At 38.2% G+C, this 19,464-nt stretch overlaps 1 protein-coding gene across 1 annotated transcript; it reads right to left on the bottom strand.

Annotated features, from left to right (window-relative positions):
• Positions 1 to 1,658: 1,658 nt before the first annotated feature.
• On the bottom strand, positions 1,659 to 16,296 carry DBR1 (debranching RNA lariats 1). Its single transcript, XM_037061205.1, has 9 exons — positions 16,233 to 16,296; positions 12,530 to 12,982; positions 11,655 to 11,779; positions 10,261 to 10,341; positions 7,602 to 7,687; positions 5,894 to 6,118; positions 3,364 to 3,444; positions 2,976 to 3,121; positions 1,659 to 2,533 (listed from the first exon to the last, which is right to left on the bottom strand). The coding sequence occupies exons 2-9, from the start codon at positions 12,724 to 12,726 to the stop codon at positions 1,840 to 1,842; spliced, it is 1,635 nt and encodes a 544-aa protein (XP_036917100.1). The 5' UTR covers positions 12,727 to 12,982; positions 16,233 to 16,296; the 3' UTR covers positions 1,659 to 1,839.
• Between the last annotated feature and the right edge of the window lie 3,168 nt (positions 16,297 to 19,464).

Raw genomic sequence — 19,464 nt, 5'->3', positions numbered from 1 at the left:
TGCTTCATATAAAACAAAACTTTCATTTTCTGTATTTTGGAAAAGTTTATTAACATTAGGGATTATCTGGTCTTTAAAAAGGTTTGGTAGTTTCTTCCTGAAACCATCTGGGCTAATAGCAATAACGTTTTTTATTTAATGTTTTTATTTACTTTTTTAGACAGAGGGGAAGGGAGAGAGGGAGAGAAACATCAATGAGTGAGAGATATATAGGTGCCTCTCACACATCCCCTACTGGGGACCTGGCCTGCAACCCAGGCATGTGCCCTGACTGGGAATCGAACTCACAACCTTTTGGTTTGCAGGCCACTGCTCAATCCACTGAGCCACACTAGCCAGGGCTGTAGGGGTAATCTTTAGATAACTTTCTGTATTCTTTCTATGGAAATGCTTTCACCTTTTACCGCTAATAGGATAAATTTCAGAAAATTTGATTTTCATAGGAAATTAATCATTCATCAAATTTATATATATTGTATAAAGCTACACAGAGTAATCTTATGTTTATGTAAATATCCTGCTTCAGTGGCTATTTCTCTCATTTATTTATTTTTTAGTATTTGTGCTTTCATTTTAATGCATAAGCTATAGAAATTATCCATTTCTTTTGAGAATCACCATCTACTAGCTATTACTTATTTTATATCTAATTACATACTCTCTTCTTGTATCTAAATTAAGAATTTCTGAGGAAAAATACTAAATGTCAGACTTATGGGATTTAATTAAATCAGTGATGGTGAAATCAGTAGTTTTTAAATACTTTATATAAATAAAGAGAATTAAAGTAGGTGAATTAAGTACTTAACTCAAATAAGAAAGTTAACCAAAAAAATGGAAGGCAATTCAGATAAAAATCCCCAAGTCCTAGACTGTTTTCAAGTCAAAAGCTGACAAAAGGGCAGCCATCTGTGCCATCATTCTAGATTGCCTCCTGGACTCGCACCACTGTGGGATTGTGAGAGCCTAGAACGGTCTTTGGGTTCCATGACTCCTGACCCAAAGTGCAGGGCCACAGTCTCCTTAGGCAATTTCCCTAGGAAGAGGACAGAGGTGGATTTTCTCCACATGGCTCTTTAAAAATACTTCAATGACAGCAGCCATTGTGCAGCATGAAGAGCAGGATTTGTGCACCTCCATCCCTGCTCATAATTAACATGAAGCTGAACTGTGCTGAAAACAACCTACACATTGTGATATATGCACGACAGTCACATTAAAATTAAGGCTAAGGCTGAAATGTGCAAAAGTCAAGAGTTACCTTAATTGCAGCACTTCAGCATAAATTTTTTTGTTTACCAATGTTCAGCATTTAAAGTAATTAATTTCCTGAAATCTTATTTCCCATCTTCAGTTTCATGTGACAGACATTAAGAGCCAACCAGGGAAAATATTTACAATTAATGAAAAGAAACCATACATAATTATACATACAATAATGACTTCACTTTGTAAAACAAAATAGAAATATGCCATATTTTATTAACCAAAATATTCACAGTAGTAGTAATTCCTGGGAGCAAAAAAAAAAAAAAAAGCTGTGTTAGCCATCTTTATAGTGCCGTCTTATAGGAGAGCGCCTGGCACAAAGTAGGTATTCAATAAGCTTTGCTGAAAAAAATGAAAGTAATGTCCATCTTCAAAAAAAGGGTACTCAATCAAGTAAACAGATGAAATTTTAATATGTTTGTATCTGAAATATATAAAGGCCTAAGGGCAAAATCAATTCTCTATGTAACTTCATCATTATAAAGTTCAGTCCTGAGTCAAAAACCCAACTCTAAAAATACAGTAGTAAAAATCACGTATCTACATATATACTAAGACAAATGAACTGCCTTATGCTGCACCGTCATCATCTACCGCAGCGTAGATGGCTTGATTCCTCCTCTTCATTTTCTTCCTTTGTTCAGGCTCACGCTCGTCACTCAGCCTCTTCAGGGGCACTCCCGTTAAGTCCTTCCCAGCTGCAGACTCCACAGCCTCACCGGGTTTCTCCTCTCTGCCCATCGGGGAGCCCAAAGTATCATCAGAAGAAACAAACATGGAACCTGGCAAGATCCTGACATCAGAGAAGCTTGCAGAGAAGTCGGAAGCTTGATCAGAAGAAGGTTCTGGGGATGTTGTACGCACGTCACTATGTGCACTCACAAAGCTATCTTCCTCTTCCTCTTCTTCATCTAACATTATTTCATCGGGATTAACAGAGGACAAGGCAGATGTGTCTGTGTTATATTCACTAGGATCTTCTCCAGAGTCATTATTCCCTGCTTCATTCTGTTCTTCATATTCACCACACAAGTGGTGTTCTTCCTTGGCCTTCTGAAGACGGACATTAATGTCTGTGATGCCAAGTTTGGCACAAAACTCAGTGGTCTGCGGACTGATCCTATGAACCAGCTGCATCTGTGTGTGTGGCTTGCTGGGGTCATAGCAAGCGGCTGTCATGTTAAAGTTAAGTGGAACCTGAAGGTCACGATTCAATTTTTCCAATACTTCATTCATAGCTTCTTCTGTTGCACTATAATCCCACCTATAAAAGAACAAAAGAAGAGTATTTTATATTTTATTGGCCTCAGATAATAAATGATGAAATCTAACTATGAACTTCAGCTGCAAGGATAAAAAATAAGCCATATATCTAAATTCCACTTAGTAAAATTATAATTAATTTAGTAAAGGACGATTTTGAAATAAAAACAATTAGTAGAAAAAGCTGTCCTTACATCCTAAAGCAAGTACAAATTATTTTAACATGTGAACCAAATCTCCACCACATTATAGTTTTATGCACACTTAATCACTTACACACTTATTTGGGTTGATGTTCAACAATCTATTTTCTTATAAAACCTGAATTATTCTTATACTCATTTAACAGTTTTCCCTTTAATCAAAATAAAAAAGGGGGTGGGGACACAAAAACCTTTCATGCATGGTGAGAGCAAGTCCTAAGTAAGATCATACTTCCTTACCTTGAATGTAGACCATTATTTTCAGGCATATTCCATAGGTGCCCAGTCACATTAATAAGATTGTTTGTAGCCCTGAGAACAGTGAGCCATTCAATATCATACTCCAAGTGAGTAGGAGCACTGGGGTCATGACCTACTTCTATTACCTACAGGAAGAAATTGGTAATTTTAAGGAATAATATTCTATGGATTTCAATACAACAACCAAAGTTAAAAGGAATTTAATTCAGTAGCCTAAAAATATTAATGTAGTATAAATATCCCAAAGAATTCTCAGACAACATAAATGACAAAAAGCACTAATTAATAATTGAGAAAACAAAAATTAATTTTTTAAATTATCGGAAGAGTAAAACTATATTTCAAAGTTATTTCATTTTCTTTTTACCTGAAGAAAGTCTCTATGTGGCAAGCATTTGTCCAAGGCTAAAAACTTGGTTGCTTTGGCAGTCTGTCCTTTATCCTGGGCCTAAACATACGAACCATGATTTAGGTAAGAATATAAAAACATCACAGATAATTCATACATTGACTAGGATGGAAACAATCTCTGTTACACAAAGCTGTGGGTCAGTGGAACAACTGTTACTTTTCCAAAGCAAGTGAGCTGTACACTCACTTGTGCAACTATGGCACTCAAACTCTCTGGGCTTCGATCTCCTTACAAAAGTCAGAGCAGAAAATAATGATGATAATGTTAAGTCAGAGCACTAAACACATAAATTGAAGCATATAACAAAAGGATAAAGATAACAGAGGAGTTTAAATGTAAATTGGCAGAACTCAAAGTACACAACTTCAAAGAAATCAGAGAAGAAACCGTCGTTACCTGGAGTCAGGCAAAGATTTCTTAGACACATCAAAGGCAGATGCAGAATATCCACAGAATGAAATACTATTCAATAATAAAAATGAACAAAATACTGATACATGCTACAACCTAAATGAACCTCAAAAACAAGCAAATACAGGGAACCAGATGCCAAAGACGATACACTTTATGACTACATTTATATGAAAGGTTCAGAAAGGGCAAACCCACAGAGACACAAGGCAGATTTGTGGTCGTCTGGGGCTGAGGATGAGAACAAGGACTGACAGCAAACAGACACAGAGGATCTTCTGGGGTGATGGAAAGATTCTAAACATTATCTCGTGTTTGTACAAAAAATACTAAATGATACACTTAAACTAATACATTTTATGTAAATAATACACCAATAAAGCTATTTTTTGAAAAGTCAATTGTCAGAAAGAAATATGTAAGGGGTCACAAACATAAAGGTCATGTTGGAAGCAGTGAGAAAAATGGCTCACTGAAAATAGTAAGGCACATGGAGGGAAAACTACAAGGAAACCAGCTGGGAGACGCCCTGCTGAGGACCAGGCATCAAAATTCACTTGTGAAGAGGAACTGGGAGGCGGGAGACACGAGGACTGAGAGCTGGGAGACACGAGGACTGAGAGGACTACGGCAGATCCTGGCTGCAGGGCAGTTCTGAAGAAAGGTCATCTTTGTGTTGGTGGCAGGGCTGAAAGAGGGCACTGGCAAAGTCAGAGGAGGTTGCAAAGCCAAGGGAAATGGACCAGGTATGTTGTTAATACAGAGACAAGTCTCTGGCAGACAACAAGACATGGAGTGGGGGTGGGGGGGGAGTGGCAAATCAGATATTTCAACAAAAATCCAAGCATGTCAGGAGCCTAAGAGACAGATGTGGAAAAGGTGACTGATACAAAGAGAGGACTTGGACTTTGGACAATGAAAGGAGTAACCTCGCCTCCTTCTCCCAGTGAAACTGGGGAGAATAAGTCCCCAGCAGAAGGGGCCTACAGGAATGTTTCGAGATGGAACCTTCCAAACTGTGTTTGAGGAACATAAAGTGCATCTCTACCACTGAAAAGTGTTTGGTCAAGTAAGTTTGGGAAGCACTGGAAATCCCATCCCACACTTGGAGTAAGGCAATGCCCATCAGCACAGTAAAGACTCAGAAATTCTATAGAGCCTCTGAGAAGAAATCTCTAACTATGCTAACCCAGCATTTTCTAAATGTTTTCCCTTTGAAATATTTTATGTGAAAATCAGAGTTCAGTTGGAATCAGAGGTGAGAGAAAATACCACATATTTCCATAAAAGCCTACTAGTAGGCATATATTTATTCTCCATCTCCATCAAACACTACCATCCATGCAGTTACCCAAGGAAAACTTAAGAGTCATCCTAGATTCCCTCCTCCCTCCATGACCAAATCCTGATGATTTTACTTCCAAAATCTCTAGACCCTGCTTCACTCTCGATGTTCCCTTGGCCTTAGGTTAGAATCTCCTCTTTTGCTTAAATAGTCTTCTCTACCTCCTATTTTATATCGCTCCAGTCCAGCTGCAAAACTGCTGCCAAACTAATCTTTCAAAAATGGAAACCTGATTTCATCGCTCTCCAACTTTCCCCATTCCTTCCGGTGAAAACCCACACTCCAGAGCGTGACCCAGAAGGCACTTGCGATCTTGTTCCAGCGGCTGTGCCTCAGCCGAGGGAACTAGCTGCAGCTCCCAAAGCACCGTGTGCTCAGACTTCTGCCTTCGCACACATTGTGGTCCTTCTTCCTAGATTACCCTCATCATCTCCTTCTTCCTAGTACCACCAATTCCCTCGGACAAGCTTCTCTCTTCGGCTCTCCGTCCACACCCCATGTCACCATTTCCCAGCTCAGGTGCTCCCACCGCACCCTAGGATTTTTGTGACAAACTTATTACACTAATTATCATTGCTCACTTGTCTCTTCCCCCCACCGGAGACTGAGTTACTCGCAAAAGGACGTTATGTTGCATTTCTTTCTCTAACTTTACAACTGTGTCAACAGTGCGTAGCCCATGGATGTTCAGTGTTTGTTAACTGAAAGAATAAATATTGTGTTTTCTACCTGATGCTGCATCAAGGCTGCAAACTTCACATGAAGGTGGGCAGAAAACCAGTAAGTAGGTTGTAAGTGCTCTAAAAGCTCCGAGGCGGCAGGACTTCCTAAGGTGTTATTTTCCACTTCTTGTCGGAAAAAAGATTTAGTCTTAAGAAGTTGCTTCTTATTTCCATAATGGTATATACTTCTTGGCCAATCGTGAGATAAGAATATGTCCATAGGCTGCTTCAGCTTTAACAGAAAACAAAAAACAAAAAAACCCACACAAAACTCTTAAAAACAGATGAACCACAAGCAATTCCCCTTCCTTCTCTCCACCACCACACAACCATTTACCCACTGAAATCTCTGAATTTTTGTGTAATGCATTCTAAGGGTCTTTATGTAAGGAAGTCACAGAAATACTGATCTACTCACTCATGGAGGCAAAAAGAAACAGCTTTCTCTCTGCCTCACAAATCATCCTTATTTTCCAGGAAGGCAAGTCAAAAAAAGCACACTTCAATTAAACTGTCAATCAGCCATGGTCTTTAGCATTAGGATTCTAAAATATGTAATAACCCTTTTTGGTAAAGAAACTGTTTTAAGATCCACAGACACCAGATTTCATAAGACATCTAACATAAACAATATGGTAAACCTAAAGATAGAATCTACTTTTTTTTCTAATGGACTCACATAGTATACACCAAAAAGACCCCTCTTAACTACATAAATCGTATCAGGTGTATTTAAGGTAGCTGGTGTCTTCATGGTAGACACAAAGTATATGCTATATTTGACTGATCCCAGCACCTGCAAGTAATCTGAAACAAACACTTAGAAAACTAAATTTAAATAAGTAACTGTTCAAAACAATACAAAATACAAAAAAGATATGACTAACCACTGAATAACTAATATGGACAATAAGTGCAATGAAAATTCAGTGAAATGTGATGATTTTAAACTGGAACACTGGTTCGAAAGTGGTATCTAAACTGGGTCTTCAAAGACTGGTGGGTTTTGGACAAGTGAAAGGGGAAATCATTCCAAGTAAGGAAGTGTTATGAGCCGGGCATTACATAAATGCCCACGAGCACCCTTCATCTCCCACAGAGGCTGCGTGGTACGGTGGCAAGTGCCCGAGTTCACTCAGACTCACTCTAGCACTTAACTACTTGGGGAAATCTTGGGCAGATGCTTATCTATCTGAGCCTTGGCCTCTCATCCTTAATGTGACAGAATTTGAGTGGCAATGATTACATGAAACACCATGTGTGCAAACTGCTTAGCCCAGTGTCAGGTGTTGAATGGGTTCTCAGCCAAAAACCTAGCTTCGCCAACTCTCCAGTTAAGTCAGTGTTTCAATACCATCTTCACAATTTCCCCACATTTCTGTCACTTTTACTATAATTTATTTTCTACTTAATACCATTATTTAAAATAAAATGTTTTAATATTTTCTTTAAAGTGTAGCTTTATTTTGATATATATTCTTTAGTGTTATCCTAAGTAAAAATATCTGAAATCATGAATTAAATGCTTTATTTACTCACTAAAATAAATTTATAACCATAAAAAATTTTAATGTTCATATGTGAACTTCCTAAAAACAACTCAAAATCCAAATTTCAGAAATGATGAATTTAGCTCTTCATGAGAGTAATAAACCAAACTGGTCAAAGTACCTTTAACATTTTTTCATGTCTGCCATAATGTACTTTTTACATACCTGTTTTAATTTATAGACTTCAATATTTCTCACATGATATATACTCCTTATGGTAGCTGAATTATAAGGAGGGCACTCAAAATGACCTTCAATGGAAGAAAAGAAATAAACAGGATTCAACACCTTTAAGTACTTCAACTATAAATAGATATATACATTTCCCTAAAAGTAATGTCTGTTACCAATGCTTTTGGTTCTTAAAAATTTGTAAAAAAACAGCCCTGTCTGGTGTAGCTCAGTGGATTGAGCGCGGGCCTGCAAACAAGACGATTGCGGTTTGGTCCCCAGTCAGGGCACATGCCTGGGTTGTAGGCTAGTTCCCAGCGGGGGACACATGACAGGCAACCACAGATTGATATTTCTCTCCCTCTCTCCTTCCCTTCCCCTCTAAAAAGAAATGAATAAAAATCTTTAAAAAAAATTTTGTAAAAAACAGTGCTCTTAATATATTGACACTTTTGACTAGTAAGTGATCATAAACTATAATTCTAGATAATTGGGGGCTTGTGATTTTTTAATTAAATTGTATGTCATTTTGGAGTATACTGTTTATTCACAAACTCAAAAAAATACCTTCAGAAAGGTATAGAGTAAAAACTGTTCCTCCTGGACAGCAGACGAGTGGATGCCTAGGGCGGGCAGGGGCAGGGACTAACTGCAAATAGCCAAAAAACTTTTAGGAGTCACAGAAATAGTCTAAATTTAGATGGTGGTAAAATCTAAATGCACAACTCAATAAATTTACTAAAACCACTGAATTATATACTTACAATGGCATATAAATTTTACCAAACTAAAATTGCCAGAACAATGGGAGGGGCCCTTCTATTCCTATCCTGCAGCCATCAGCAGCACCACCCAGAGGCAGCTAATGTGAATCAGGTTTCCTATGTTATGCCAGAATACCATCTCTGCATATAATTTACCTATGCCTTTATTCTCCCCCTTTTTATACAAATAGCGGTAGACTTTATACATGTTCTGTGCCCTTTTTTTTCCACTTAACTTATTTTGGAGTTCTTTTCCTATTAGTTACACATAGATTTTTTTCCCCTTTATATTTTTAATGGCTTCATAGCATGATACTATATAGTTATATACCAAGATGTATTTAACAAGTTCCTACCTTTTGCTATTACACATAAAACTGAAATAAATAAATGTGCAGACATCATTTTGCACATATGAAATCTACCTACAGATACATCCCTGGAAATAGAACTCCTGAGTTGGAGGACTTTTATAATTTCCACAGAGATAACCAACTGTCCCTCCAACGACTGTTTCCAATCTGCATGCTCACCAGCCATGTAAGAGACAGCTTAGAATCATGGAGAGCAGGGCACTGGGAACAGACTTGTAACTTAACAGTTACATTGAGGATGTAAGTTTTAAGTGACCAACTTAATTCAAGAAATTTTTTAATCAAATGTGAATCCAAACTATTCCTTTAGTTTTTAAACCACGGTATAATTCATTCAGATATTGCAGGACGAATAAGTACAGTGTGGTGTTCAGATGACCCTTGAACAGCATGGGTCTGAGCTGTACAAGTCCACAGGTCCACTTACAGATGATTTTTTTTTCAATAAATACCCATACTGTTTTTGGTCTGCAGTTGGGAGTACGCAGATGTGGAGGGCCAAATGTGTGCACTGATCTATACCATTTTACATAGGGGGCTTGAGCATCCATGGATTTCAGTATCCACATCGGTGGTGGTGATGGGGTGTCCTGGAAATAATCCCTCACAAATACCAAGGGACACGTTAAGTTTTGGGGCAGTGAAATTCATACATGGATTTTTGATCATGCATTGTTAAAGGATCAACTGTACTTATACAACAGAATACTATTCACAAATTAAAATGAATATATTGGAATTACATGTATCAACATCAATTTCAAGAACATATTAAACAAAGAAGTTGCAGAAAGATATATACAAAATGACACATTTATATGACGTTGAAAACGTGCTATGTAATACATTGTTTAAAGCTGTTACATATGAGGTAATGGTAATTATACAAAATGATCAAGTGATTGGTAAACACCAGATTCAGAATAGTGACAGCCTCATGAAGAAAGGGAGGGATAAAAGGAATGGGATTGAGCACTGATAATAATGTTTCAATTTTATCTATGCTGTTTCATTTCTTTTTTTAAATTTATTTACTAATTTTTAGAGAGTGGAAGGGAGGGGAAAGGAGGGAAGGAGGGAAGGAGGGAAAGAGAGGGAGAGAAACATCGATGTGTGAGAGAAACATCAATCGGCTGCCTTTTGCACAGCCCCAACCAGGGATGTGGTCAGCAACCCAGGCAGGTGCCACGACCAGGGGTTGAACTGGAGACCCTTTGCTTTGTAGGACAATGCCAGACCAACTAAGCCACACCAGTCAGGGATATTTCTTAAAAATCAAAACTAAAAATGGCAAGAATACTAAGACTTGATCAAAGCTAGATGGTGGATACACAGACAATACATTTTAGTGTCCCCTATAGTTCCATATGCATATCATATTTTATAATATAAATTTAAGAATAAATCAGTCAGTGCATAAAAAAATCCAATGTAAAAGTCATACTATACATTATGCTTAAATTATCCCGGGGCATTCAAGTTTTAAAGTTTAAAAACAATTCAGAACAACGATACCTTTTCGATAGTCATGAGATTTGAAGATACCAGAGATTCCACCGATCCTTACACCCCGGTACTTTACTACACCTGCCAAACCTGAGAAATTGCACAGTTAAATAAGATTACTATAGGCAAAATCAATCTCTTTACTAACTGAATGACGTTTAGAGGCCTAGAATTCCATGCAGTCCTAAAATTATTTGAAAATAGAGTATCATGATGAGGTTACTTGTTTGGATCCTATTTGAACAAGTAAGCTGTAAAATAGACATCTTTGTGATAATTAGGGAAATTGAAACATGAACTAGGCAACAGGTAATAAGGAATTATTCTCTTACTTTAGTTAGGTGTAATAATGGTACCATAGTAATGGTATTTAAAAAAATCCTTATCACTTAAAAAATATGTACTGAGTATTTACAGGTGAAATAATCTCATGGCTGGGATTTCCTTTAATATACCCCAGTTACCTTCTCCCACAAAATAGTTTAGGGGAAAATGAGTTGAAATAAGGGCACCGAATGATAATAGTGGCTGAAGCTAGTTAATAGGTATAATGATTCATTATACAGATGTCCCCAGCTTTTCAAAAATTTGTATTACACCACTTCACTTTTATGAAACACCTACATTAGTACCTGTTTTAAGTAACTGAAAGAAACGTGAAGAGGATTTTTGCTTGCACACACACACAAAAAAGGTGAAAAGCCAAAAGAGCATTCAGCATTTGTTTTGCAGGGTGCACCCAGAGCAGGGAGAGTGGCCCCACCAAGCTCCTTCCCCAGTAACTACAGTCAGCATCAAGCCACCATAGCTTTGAACTGGATCTAAGCATTTGTACTTTATCTGGATTTATTTTGTGCTTCCACTAGCAAGGTGTGTTCTACAGTAGCACAAAAGTCTAAGAGAGCTTGTAAGAAAGTTACACTCAGCATAATACTGGATGTGATTAAGCATACTGGTAGGATTTGGTAGGTTATCTTCTGGGTCTGGGAACACTCAAAAATTTTGCATGTAAATGAATGAAAGTTTTCCCCTTATGAAAGTGTTCATAGAAACAGTCTACTCTCAGAGAGTGGGGGAAGCCTCTACTATTATCTATTTTTGTGTATGTTTAACAATTTCCAATATAAAAATGTGTAAGTTTTTTAATTTAATAAAAAGAGTGAGGTGAAAATAAAGCAAGTGAAAACAGTGTGGAAGGTCTTTGCAGTTATATTAACTATTGCTTAAAACACTAGATGAAGCATGGATATATTTTCATGTACCTACTTAACCATTTTAATTAAATTCCCACATTGAGAGAATTGCCAAAACACCATACATCTCAAGACACTTCCCAACTGGTATACAAATCTTAACAGACCCTTCCATCCTATCAAACCAAGGACTTACCCACAAACACATACCTAAGTAATAAATGTTTGGTGCCACCCAGCCACCATATGGTAACTCTTGCAAATGATTTGAAGCTTCATGGTTTCCTCCAATGAAGATTGTGAGAACTGGGGCCTTTTTCTCTCCAGAGTAATACCTAGAACATAAGAGTAAAGTTGTCAGTTGGCACAGCAGAAATGAAGCATATAGAAAAGCAATTAAGTGTGCCTATGCAATTCGACATAGGAGAAAAGCAAAATAAGGTCTTAAGGAAAAATCTGAGCTCACCGTGAAAAGTTAAAAAGCTCTTTTTAAACAAATTTCCCACATGGGAGGTCACTCTGTAAAGTATATAATTGTCTAATCACTATGCTGCACATCTGACACTAAAGTAAAATAATATTAACTGTAAACTGTAACTGAAAAATAAAATAAACAATTCAAAAACTTGTCTATCTTTGTCCTTAAGAATTAAGGGCTGCCACTTTGAGTTTCAAGCCACTGAGGTCAAGAACTTTGTTAGTTCACTGCTATAACCTTAGTTTCTAGAACCGGTACTAGCACATTGTACGGATCCAATTTAAACTTCAGGATCATTCAATGAACTAGTCCCAGAGACCTATCAAGTAGTTGATCAACCTGTCAACTACTTCCTTCACATTTTGCCCTCTGTTTGCGACCCCTTCCGAAAGATAAGGGGTCTTTCTCCTTCCAGGTGAATGGAGAGAAGAAAAGTGACATTTAGTAAAAGCGGGTTCCGAGAGACGCGCAGCTTGAACAAAGATGGGAACTAAGGGAGACAGCTAGCCGGTGGCAGAGGGGAGTCGAGGACACCCCGGGTTCTTCCCCACTGCTAGCCAGTCGCACCTCGCAGCGCAGGGCCCGAGGGCCGTGCCGCGCACCTCACCTGTAAAAGGTCTGCATGTGGCGGTACTTGGGGGGCACCGCCATGCAGCGCAGGTCTGCCTCGTTGCGCACCGCCTGGAAGTCGCCGCAGCACAGCAGAAGATCTATCGGCCCGGGACCCCGCTTTTCCGCCAGTGCCAGAGTCTCATAGATCTTGTCCAGCTCGCCGTGGCAGCAGCCGGCCACAGCCACCCGCATCCTGCCGGCCCGAGGCGGGGAGAACTGCCCGCAACCCCCTGGAGCGGAGCAAGCCCAGGTCGGAGAGCAAAGATCAGACTGATACCTTCGGCTCCCGCCAACCTCAGCAGAGCTGCCACCTCGTAGAGATTCCTGCACTATAATTGACTTCCGGCTTCAAATCTCGCGAGAGGACGATGGGAAGGCGGGATTAGGATTAACCCCCTCGGTTCCGAGGAGTTTTCTACTGGATTCCGCTGTGCGTGTCTTCGCGAGTCTTTCAGTTTTAGCAATCCGACAGATAACAAAAATTACGACAATAGTAAAAATAAGAATAAATAAGAATAAGAATAAAATAAGAATAAAATTGAAGTCCCAGAAATAAGAGTTTAGTCTGATAAAGTTAAACTAAGCTAAATAAGTGAGCAGGTGCGATTGGCTAATTCCTTAGAATGAAGCTCTCAGGGCAAAGATAAATACCTGAAAATAAATTAGAAATTAAACAAACAAACCAAAAAATTAAAGAGCAAAAAAATATATAATTTTAAAGTAAAACGTAAAAACTCACTGAGGATTTTAAAATTATCCCTCCAAAAATTTTCTAAATTTACAAGTGTTTTTTGTTTGTTTTCTTTTATTTCGCTCAGCTGCCAGGGAGTGTGCATTTTCCTAGCAAATCGTTGTTTGCATAACTAAACAGCAAGCTCAGTTAAAGGAGATGAGAGTCTCGAAAACGTCCAGGAGGAGAAAGGACAGAACTGTCAATTGTCGAATGAGTGGCCAAGACATAAACAAATAAAACACCTCCGGCAAATCTAATCAAGATAATACAGTTGGTAGCTAATCAATCTCTGCAGGTATTTTTCCCCCGGGCGTAGACAACGTACGTCACAAGACAGGCCTGTGACCGGGAGACCCTGGGGCGCCCCTGTCTCCGGAGGCGGTTCCCGCAGCGCCGCCCTCTGGGTGGCGGGGAGCCGGCAGCCCGCTTGGCGCAGACAGGAGCGTCTCCGGACGGCCTTCGAGTCGGACCGACTTCGGCACCGAGTCGCCGGCCGGGATCTCTCGTCGACGCCGCTCACTGATCGTCAGTTTGCTCAAGATGCTGGCCAACTTGCAGTAAACACAGAGGGGGCAGCATAGGAGCAAAAGCGCGGCGCTCAGTAACCTGCCACGAAAGACAATCATAACCCTAATGTCGACCTTCTCAATCATGGTTCCAAAGTCAAGCATTTTTGAAAAAACAAATAAAGAAATAAACAATATTCTAGAAACAGACACCAAAATTAATTCAAAATGAGGTAGATATATGCAGAACAATGGCAATAAAACAATACTGGAAAAGTTGTCAAGACATAAATCCATTAAAAGACAATGTACCCAGGCTGATTTGTGGGCAATTTCTTTCAAACTTATAAAGAAGATGTAACTTTCATAATATTTAAATGGATCAAGAGGGTTAAAAAAAGAGATGGAAATCTAATGTTTTCAATTATTTTTAACATTTCATTTTCACTTTGTATATTTCTAAATATTTAAGAATCTATGCTTTTTATGATATTGCTAAATTTAGCTTTTTCCATTTAATTTATAAATTCTGACAGATTCCCTTGTGCTTCCTCCCAAGGCCCTTTCCCCAAAAGGAAAGCACTCTTCTAACCTCTGTCTCCATAGATCAGTTTTGCTTGTTTCTAAACTTCATATAAATGTCAATACAGCCAGGCACTTCTTAACAAGGAGGGATACATTCTGAGAAATGTGTTATTAAATGATTTCCTCTGCGTGAACTTCACAGGTGTTTCACAAACCTACATGGCATAGCCCAGTGATTTTCAACGTTTTTCATCTCCTGGCACATAAAAACTAACTATTAAAAATCTGCGGCACATTGAAAAACATTTTTTTTGCCAATCTGACAAAAAATAGGTATAATTTTGATTCGTTCACACAGGACAGCTCTTGTTGTGTTGGCTGTTGTCATTTTTTTAATTTGACAATCTAAGGGAAAAGAGGTCAGTGCCCCTGACACAACAGTCAGGTGTTGCGTGTTTTAAAATTCTTGCAGCACACCAGTGTGCCCCAGCACACCAGCTAAATATCGCTGGTATAGCCTACTATACACACACTCGGCTATGTGATATAGCCTATTGCTCACAGGCTACAAACCTGTACAGCCTGTTACTATACAAAACAACATGATACGAAATCAAACACAAAATAAAGTGATTGCCATCAAGAAATTTGGTAAAAACCTATGAGGCTTCTCCCAATGTAACAGTGCATACAGTTTTTTTTTAAACATAAACCATGCATATGACTTTAGAGCAAACTTTTTTAATAAGTAGAAGGAATACACTCTAAAACAATGATAAAAATACAGTTTGGTAAATATACAAATCAGTCATGTAGCCATTTACTGCCATTATCAAGTATTATGCACTGTGCACAATTTTCTGTGCTATACTTTTACAGCACATATACTTTTATATATGGCAGTGCAGCAGGTTTGTTTATAAAACCAGCATCACCACAGACATGGGTAATGTGCTTTGCAGTGAAATTATAACAGCTATGGTGCCACTAGGTGATAGGAACTTTTCAGCTCCGTTATAATCTTTGGGGACCACTGTCATATAGGTGGTTCCTCACTGACCAAAATATCAGTATGCAGCCACAACTGTGTACATTAAGTACTCTGTAGTGTCTGCCTTTCTTCACTTAATGTCTGTGACATTCAAACATGAATCTATACTGTAGATATAGGCATAGTATGCTGTTTCTGATTGCTGTGTAGTATTCCATCGTGTGAAAATACCACAATTTATTTATATATCTTCCTGTTTAAGGACATTTTAATTATTTCTAATTTGGGACTATTATGAATAAAGACACTGCACATTCTTATAAAAAATTTTTGGTGGATATGGGACTTACTTCCCTTGGGTTATTATGCCCAGGAATGGAATCTGGGTAATAGAGTAGGTGCATGTTTAGCTTTAATAGTTAATGTCAGTTTCCAAAGTGGTTGTACTTGTTTACACTTTCCTATCTAATATAAGGGCATTCCAATTATTTTATATGTTCAACAGCACTTAGTATTATCTGTTCCATTTTACCGATTTTGTTAGATGTGCAATGGTATCTCCTTTAAGTTTCATGTGTGTTTTACAACAAAATTTTAATATACAAATTGATTTGAATTTTTCTTTTGTGATGGATAAAAAACAATAACTTAATGCCATAACATGCAAAACTTTGTAGTCAAAGAAGGAAATAGAAGGTTATAAATAGAAGCAAATAAGTGCATTGTGGCTCAGCCGCCTACTTCTCCCGAACTACACCCTATGAGGAAATCAACAGACCTGAAAATTCTCACCGAGTTTCTCAAATCCAGAGAGCATTAAACTAAATAGAAAGCCTCACCCCTTCCTATTCTGAATGAGAAGAAATGGATTGGTTGTTGGAGAAAAATGGAGGGAACAAACAGTGAAGATAGTTCTTTTTGATGAATGTGAAGGGCTACTCACCAAACAGGAAGGTGCTCTCAAACTGTGTATGTGGTTCCATGGTGAAAACAAACGGGTCTTAGATCTGATGGGAAAGAAATTCCTTGAGTTTATCAGAACAAACACAATATGTAAATACAGGCACCCAACAATAAGCAAGATGAAAAAGGAATCACAGTTCAACTACGGAAACATGTTGAAAAAAGCATAAACTGGCATAAGGCTGAGCAGAACTGTTATTTAAAACTTCTTAGGCACAACCAGACCTTAGTTTATAAATGCTATTCTCCTCTAAAAGAAATCAAGTGTGCTTATTGAAGTGGTTAATTCCAGGGCAGAAAAAGTATAAAATGAGCCTATGGCATCTTGTGCCAGAAAGCAAGGACGTGTTCAAAGAATCTGGGATGTCAAAGCATAACGATGGAAGGTTTTCTACTCACCAAACCTGAAACAATTTCAACATCAAAATGCATATTAATAGTAACAGACTGCAGCCTAATGAGTAAATTAGGAGTCTATTATCTCATACTGATATAAAAAATAAATAATGGGGAAAAAAGAATTCTTATTAATTATGAATGCTGTGTGTATGGGATAAAAAATAATAATACTTTTGTTCCCACCTTGTAAGTTCTCCTAGCTGGGCTAATAATCAAATTAATAGATACAGATCAACAAAAGAAAATAAGGTCTGAATAGGTGCATGTATGGTAAATTCACGTAAGCATGAAAATTTCAAAGACAGTGAGGTAAAATTGGGTTTATGTGTCATTTTGGCCAAAGGAGAAAGGGAGAGCAGGGGCCTGCTATTTGAAAGGAAATGAGCAATTTACACAGAACATACATGGCAGGTAAATTCCTGTTTCAATGCGACAAAGGGTGATCTAGCTACAGGCCCCTGCCTGGATCCTTCCCATCTATCATACTCAGATTAGGCTAAGGGGAACACCCTAAATTTTCCTTTCTGAGGCAGGCTTTTCCACCTGAATCTCTTAGGCAAGTAAGTGGCGGGGCCAAAATTTCTTCCCAAGTCTTTTGTTTCTTAATAGCCAGATAAAAATCAATATCCCCAAAAGCATCTTTGGGTGGCAAAATGTTGGTCCCCTTCAGCTGATTGATAAACATAGAAAGAACGTTGGAGTTAGAAAGCACTGTTTAAACATCACACTAATCATTATCTTCATCATAATTGTTTCAAGCACGAATCTTTAATGAATGCCAGCATACTGGGTAAAACTTTGAAGAGTAGTAGGATACTTACCCACTCTCAACGTATCTATTATTGGAAACTACTTACATAGTCACAACACGTCTTTCCAAAAGCTACTTAACGTAACAAAGATAAAGAGGGATTTTACACTAGAGCTGTCAGGCCATACCACCTTAACAGAGTTCAAAGGTTATCTCACCAGAAATGGACAAACCACATCATATGCATTCTGATATCACATGTATTACATCTATTGTATTTCTACCAAAAATATATAATCTAGTCTCAAAAAGTAACAAGCAAACTAAAATTGAGATTTTTAAAAAATAATTTGCCTTTTTTAACCAAAAAATCATGAAATATAAGAAGAGATTGAGAAATATTAAAAATTAAAGGAGACTGAAGATTAATGATAAGTGAATGCAATGTGGTGCTATAAAAGACATTATTAGGTCAACTGGCAAAGTCTGAATAAGCTCTGTAAATTAGTATTGTATCAGTATTTTCTTTTTTAAACTTTCTCTTTTTAAAATATTTTGTTTATTTATTTTTAGAGAGAGGGAGAGAGAAAGGGAAAAAAACATCAATGTGTGGTTGCTTCTCATGTGCCTCCTACTTGGGACCTGGTCTGCAACCTAGGCATGTGCCCTGACTGGGAATTGAACAGGTGACCCTTTGATTCACAGATTGGTGCTCAATCCACTGAGCTACACCAGCCAGGGCCAGTATTAATTTTCTTTTTTCTTTTTTTTTTTTTTTATTTTATTTTATTTATTTTTTAATATATTTTATTGATTATACCATTACAGTTGTTCTATTCCCCCCTTCAATCCCTTCCACCCGCACCCTCCCTCCCCCACCATTCTGCCCCCCTTAGTTTATAACCACGTGTCTCAAGTTCTTTGGATTCTATATTTCCCCCACTATTCTCACCCTCCCCACTACCTATTTTCTACCTACCATCTATGCTATTTTCTGTGCCTTCTCCCCCCTTCTCCCCCTCCCACTCCCCTGTTTCTAACCCTCCATGTGTTCTTCATTTCTATGGTTCCACTCCTGATCTAGCTGTCCTCTTGGTTTGCTTTTGTTTTAGGTGTGGTTGTTAATAGCTGTGAGTTTGCTGTCCTTTCACTGTTCATATTTTTCATCTTCTTTTTCTTAAATAAGTCCCTTTAGCATTTCATATAATAAGGGCTTGGTAATAATGAACTCCTTGAACTTGACCTTATCTGAGAAGCACTTTATCTGTCCTTCCATTCTAAATGAAAGTTTTGCTGGATAAAGCATTCTTGGCTGTAGGTCTTTGGATTTCATGACTTGGAATACTTCTTTCCAGCCCCTTCTTGCCTGGAAGGTCTCTTTTGAGAAATCCGCTGACAGTCTGATGGGTACTCCTTTGTAGGTGACTGTCCCCTTATCCCTTGATGCTTCTAGGATTCTCTCCTTCATTTTGGTCTTGGCTAATGTAATTATGATGTGCCTTGGTGTGTTCCTTCTTGGGTCCAACTTCTTTGGCACTCTCTGAGCTTCCTGGATTTCCTGGAAGTCTATTTCCTTTGCCAGACTGGGGAAGTTCTCCTTTATTATTTGTTCAAATATGTTTTCCACTCGTGGTTGTTTCTTTCCCCCTTCTGGTACCCCTATAATTCGGATGTTGGAACGTTTCAAGATGTCCTGGAGGTTCCTAAGCCTCTCCTCATTTTTTTGAATTCTCATTTCTTCATTCCTTTCTGGTGGGATGTTTTGTTCTTCCTTCTGGCCCACCCCCTTGATTTGCGTCCCAGTTTCCTTTCCATCACTATTGGTTTCCTGTGCATCTCCCTTCTTTTCATTTAGTTTAGCCATATATTCCACTAATTTGTGACTTTGTTTCACTAATTTGTGACTTTGTTCCTCTAATTTGTGACTATAATCTACCAGTTCTGTGAGCATCCTGATAAATAGTGTCCTGAATTGTGCTTCTGAGAGGCTGGCAATTTCTTGGTCGCTGAGAGTTATTGGCTCTTGGACTTTGAGTTCTTGTGCCATCTTTCGGGTTGTTCT

The sequence above is a fragment of the Sturnira hondurensis genome, unplaced genomic scaffold (genome assembly GCF_014824575.4).
Source record: "Sturnira hondurensis isolate 20B ecotype Veracruz unplaced genomic scaffold, ASM1482457v3 Scaffold0013299, whole genome shotgun sequence".
NCBI lineage: Eukaryota > Metazoa > Chordata > Mammalia > Chiroptera > Phyllostomidae > Sturnira > Sturnira hondurensis.
Note: the sequence above shows the minus strand (reverse complement) of the source record. Positions and strands in the feature narration are given on the sequence as shown.

What these genes read in the sequence shown, in the direction of transcription:
- DBR1 (XM_037061205.1), bottom strand. Translation starts at nt 12,726, where the DNA reads ATGCGGGTGGCTGTGGCCGGCTGCTGCCACGGCGAGCTGGACAAGATC. An exon ending in ATCTCATGACTATCGAAAAG is followed by an intron (nt 7,688 to 10,260) that starts GTATCGTTGTTC and finishes CTTCCATTGAAG; the next exon opens with GTCATTTTGAGTGCCCTCCT. An exon ending in CAGCCTTGATGCAGCATCAG is followed by an intron (nt 3,445 to 5,893) that starts GTAGAAAACACA and finishes TCGTATGTTTAG; the next exon opens with GCCCAGGATAAAGGACAGAC.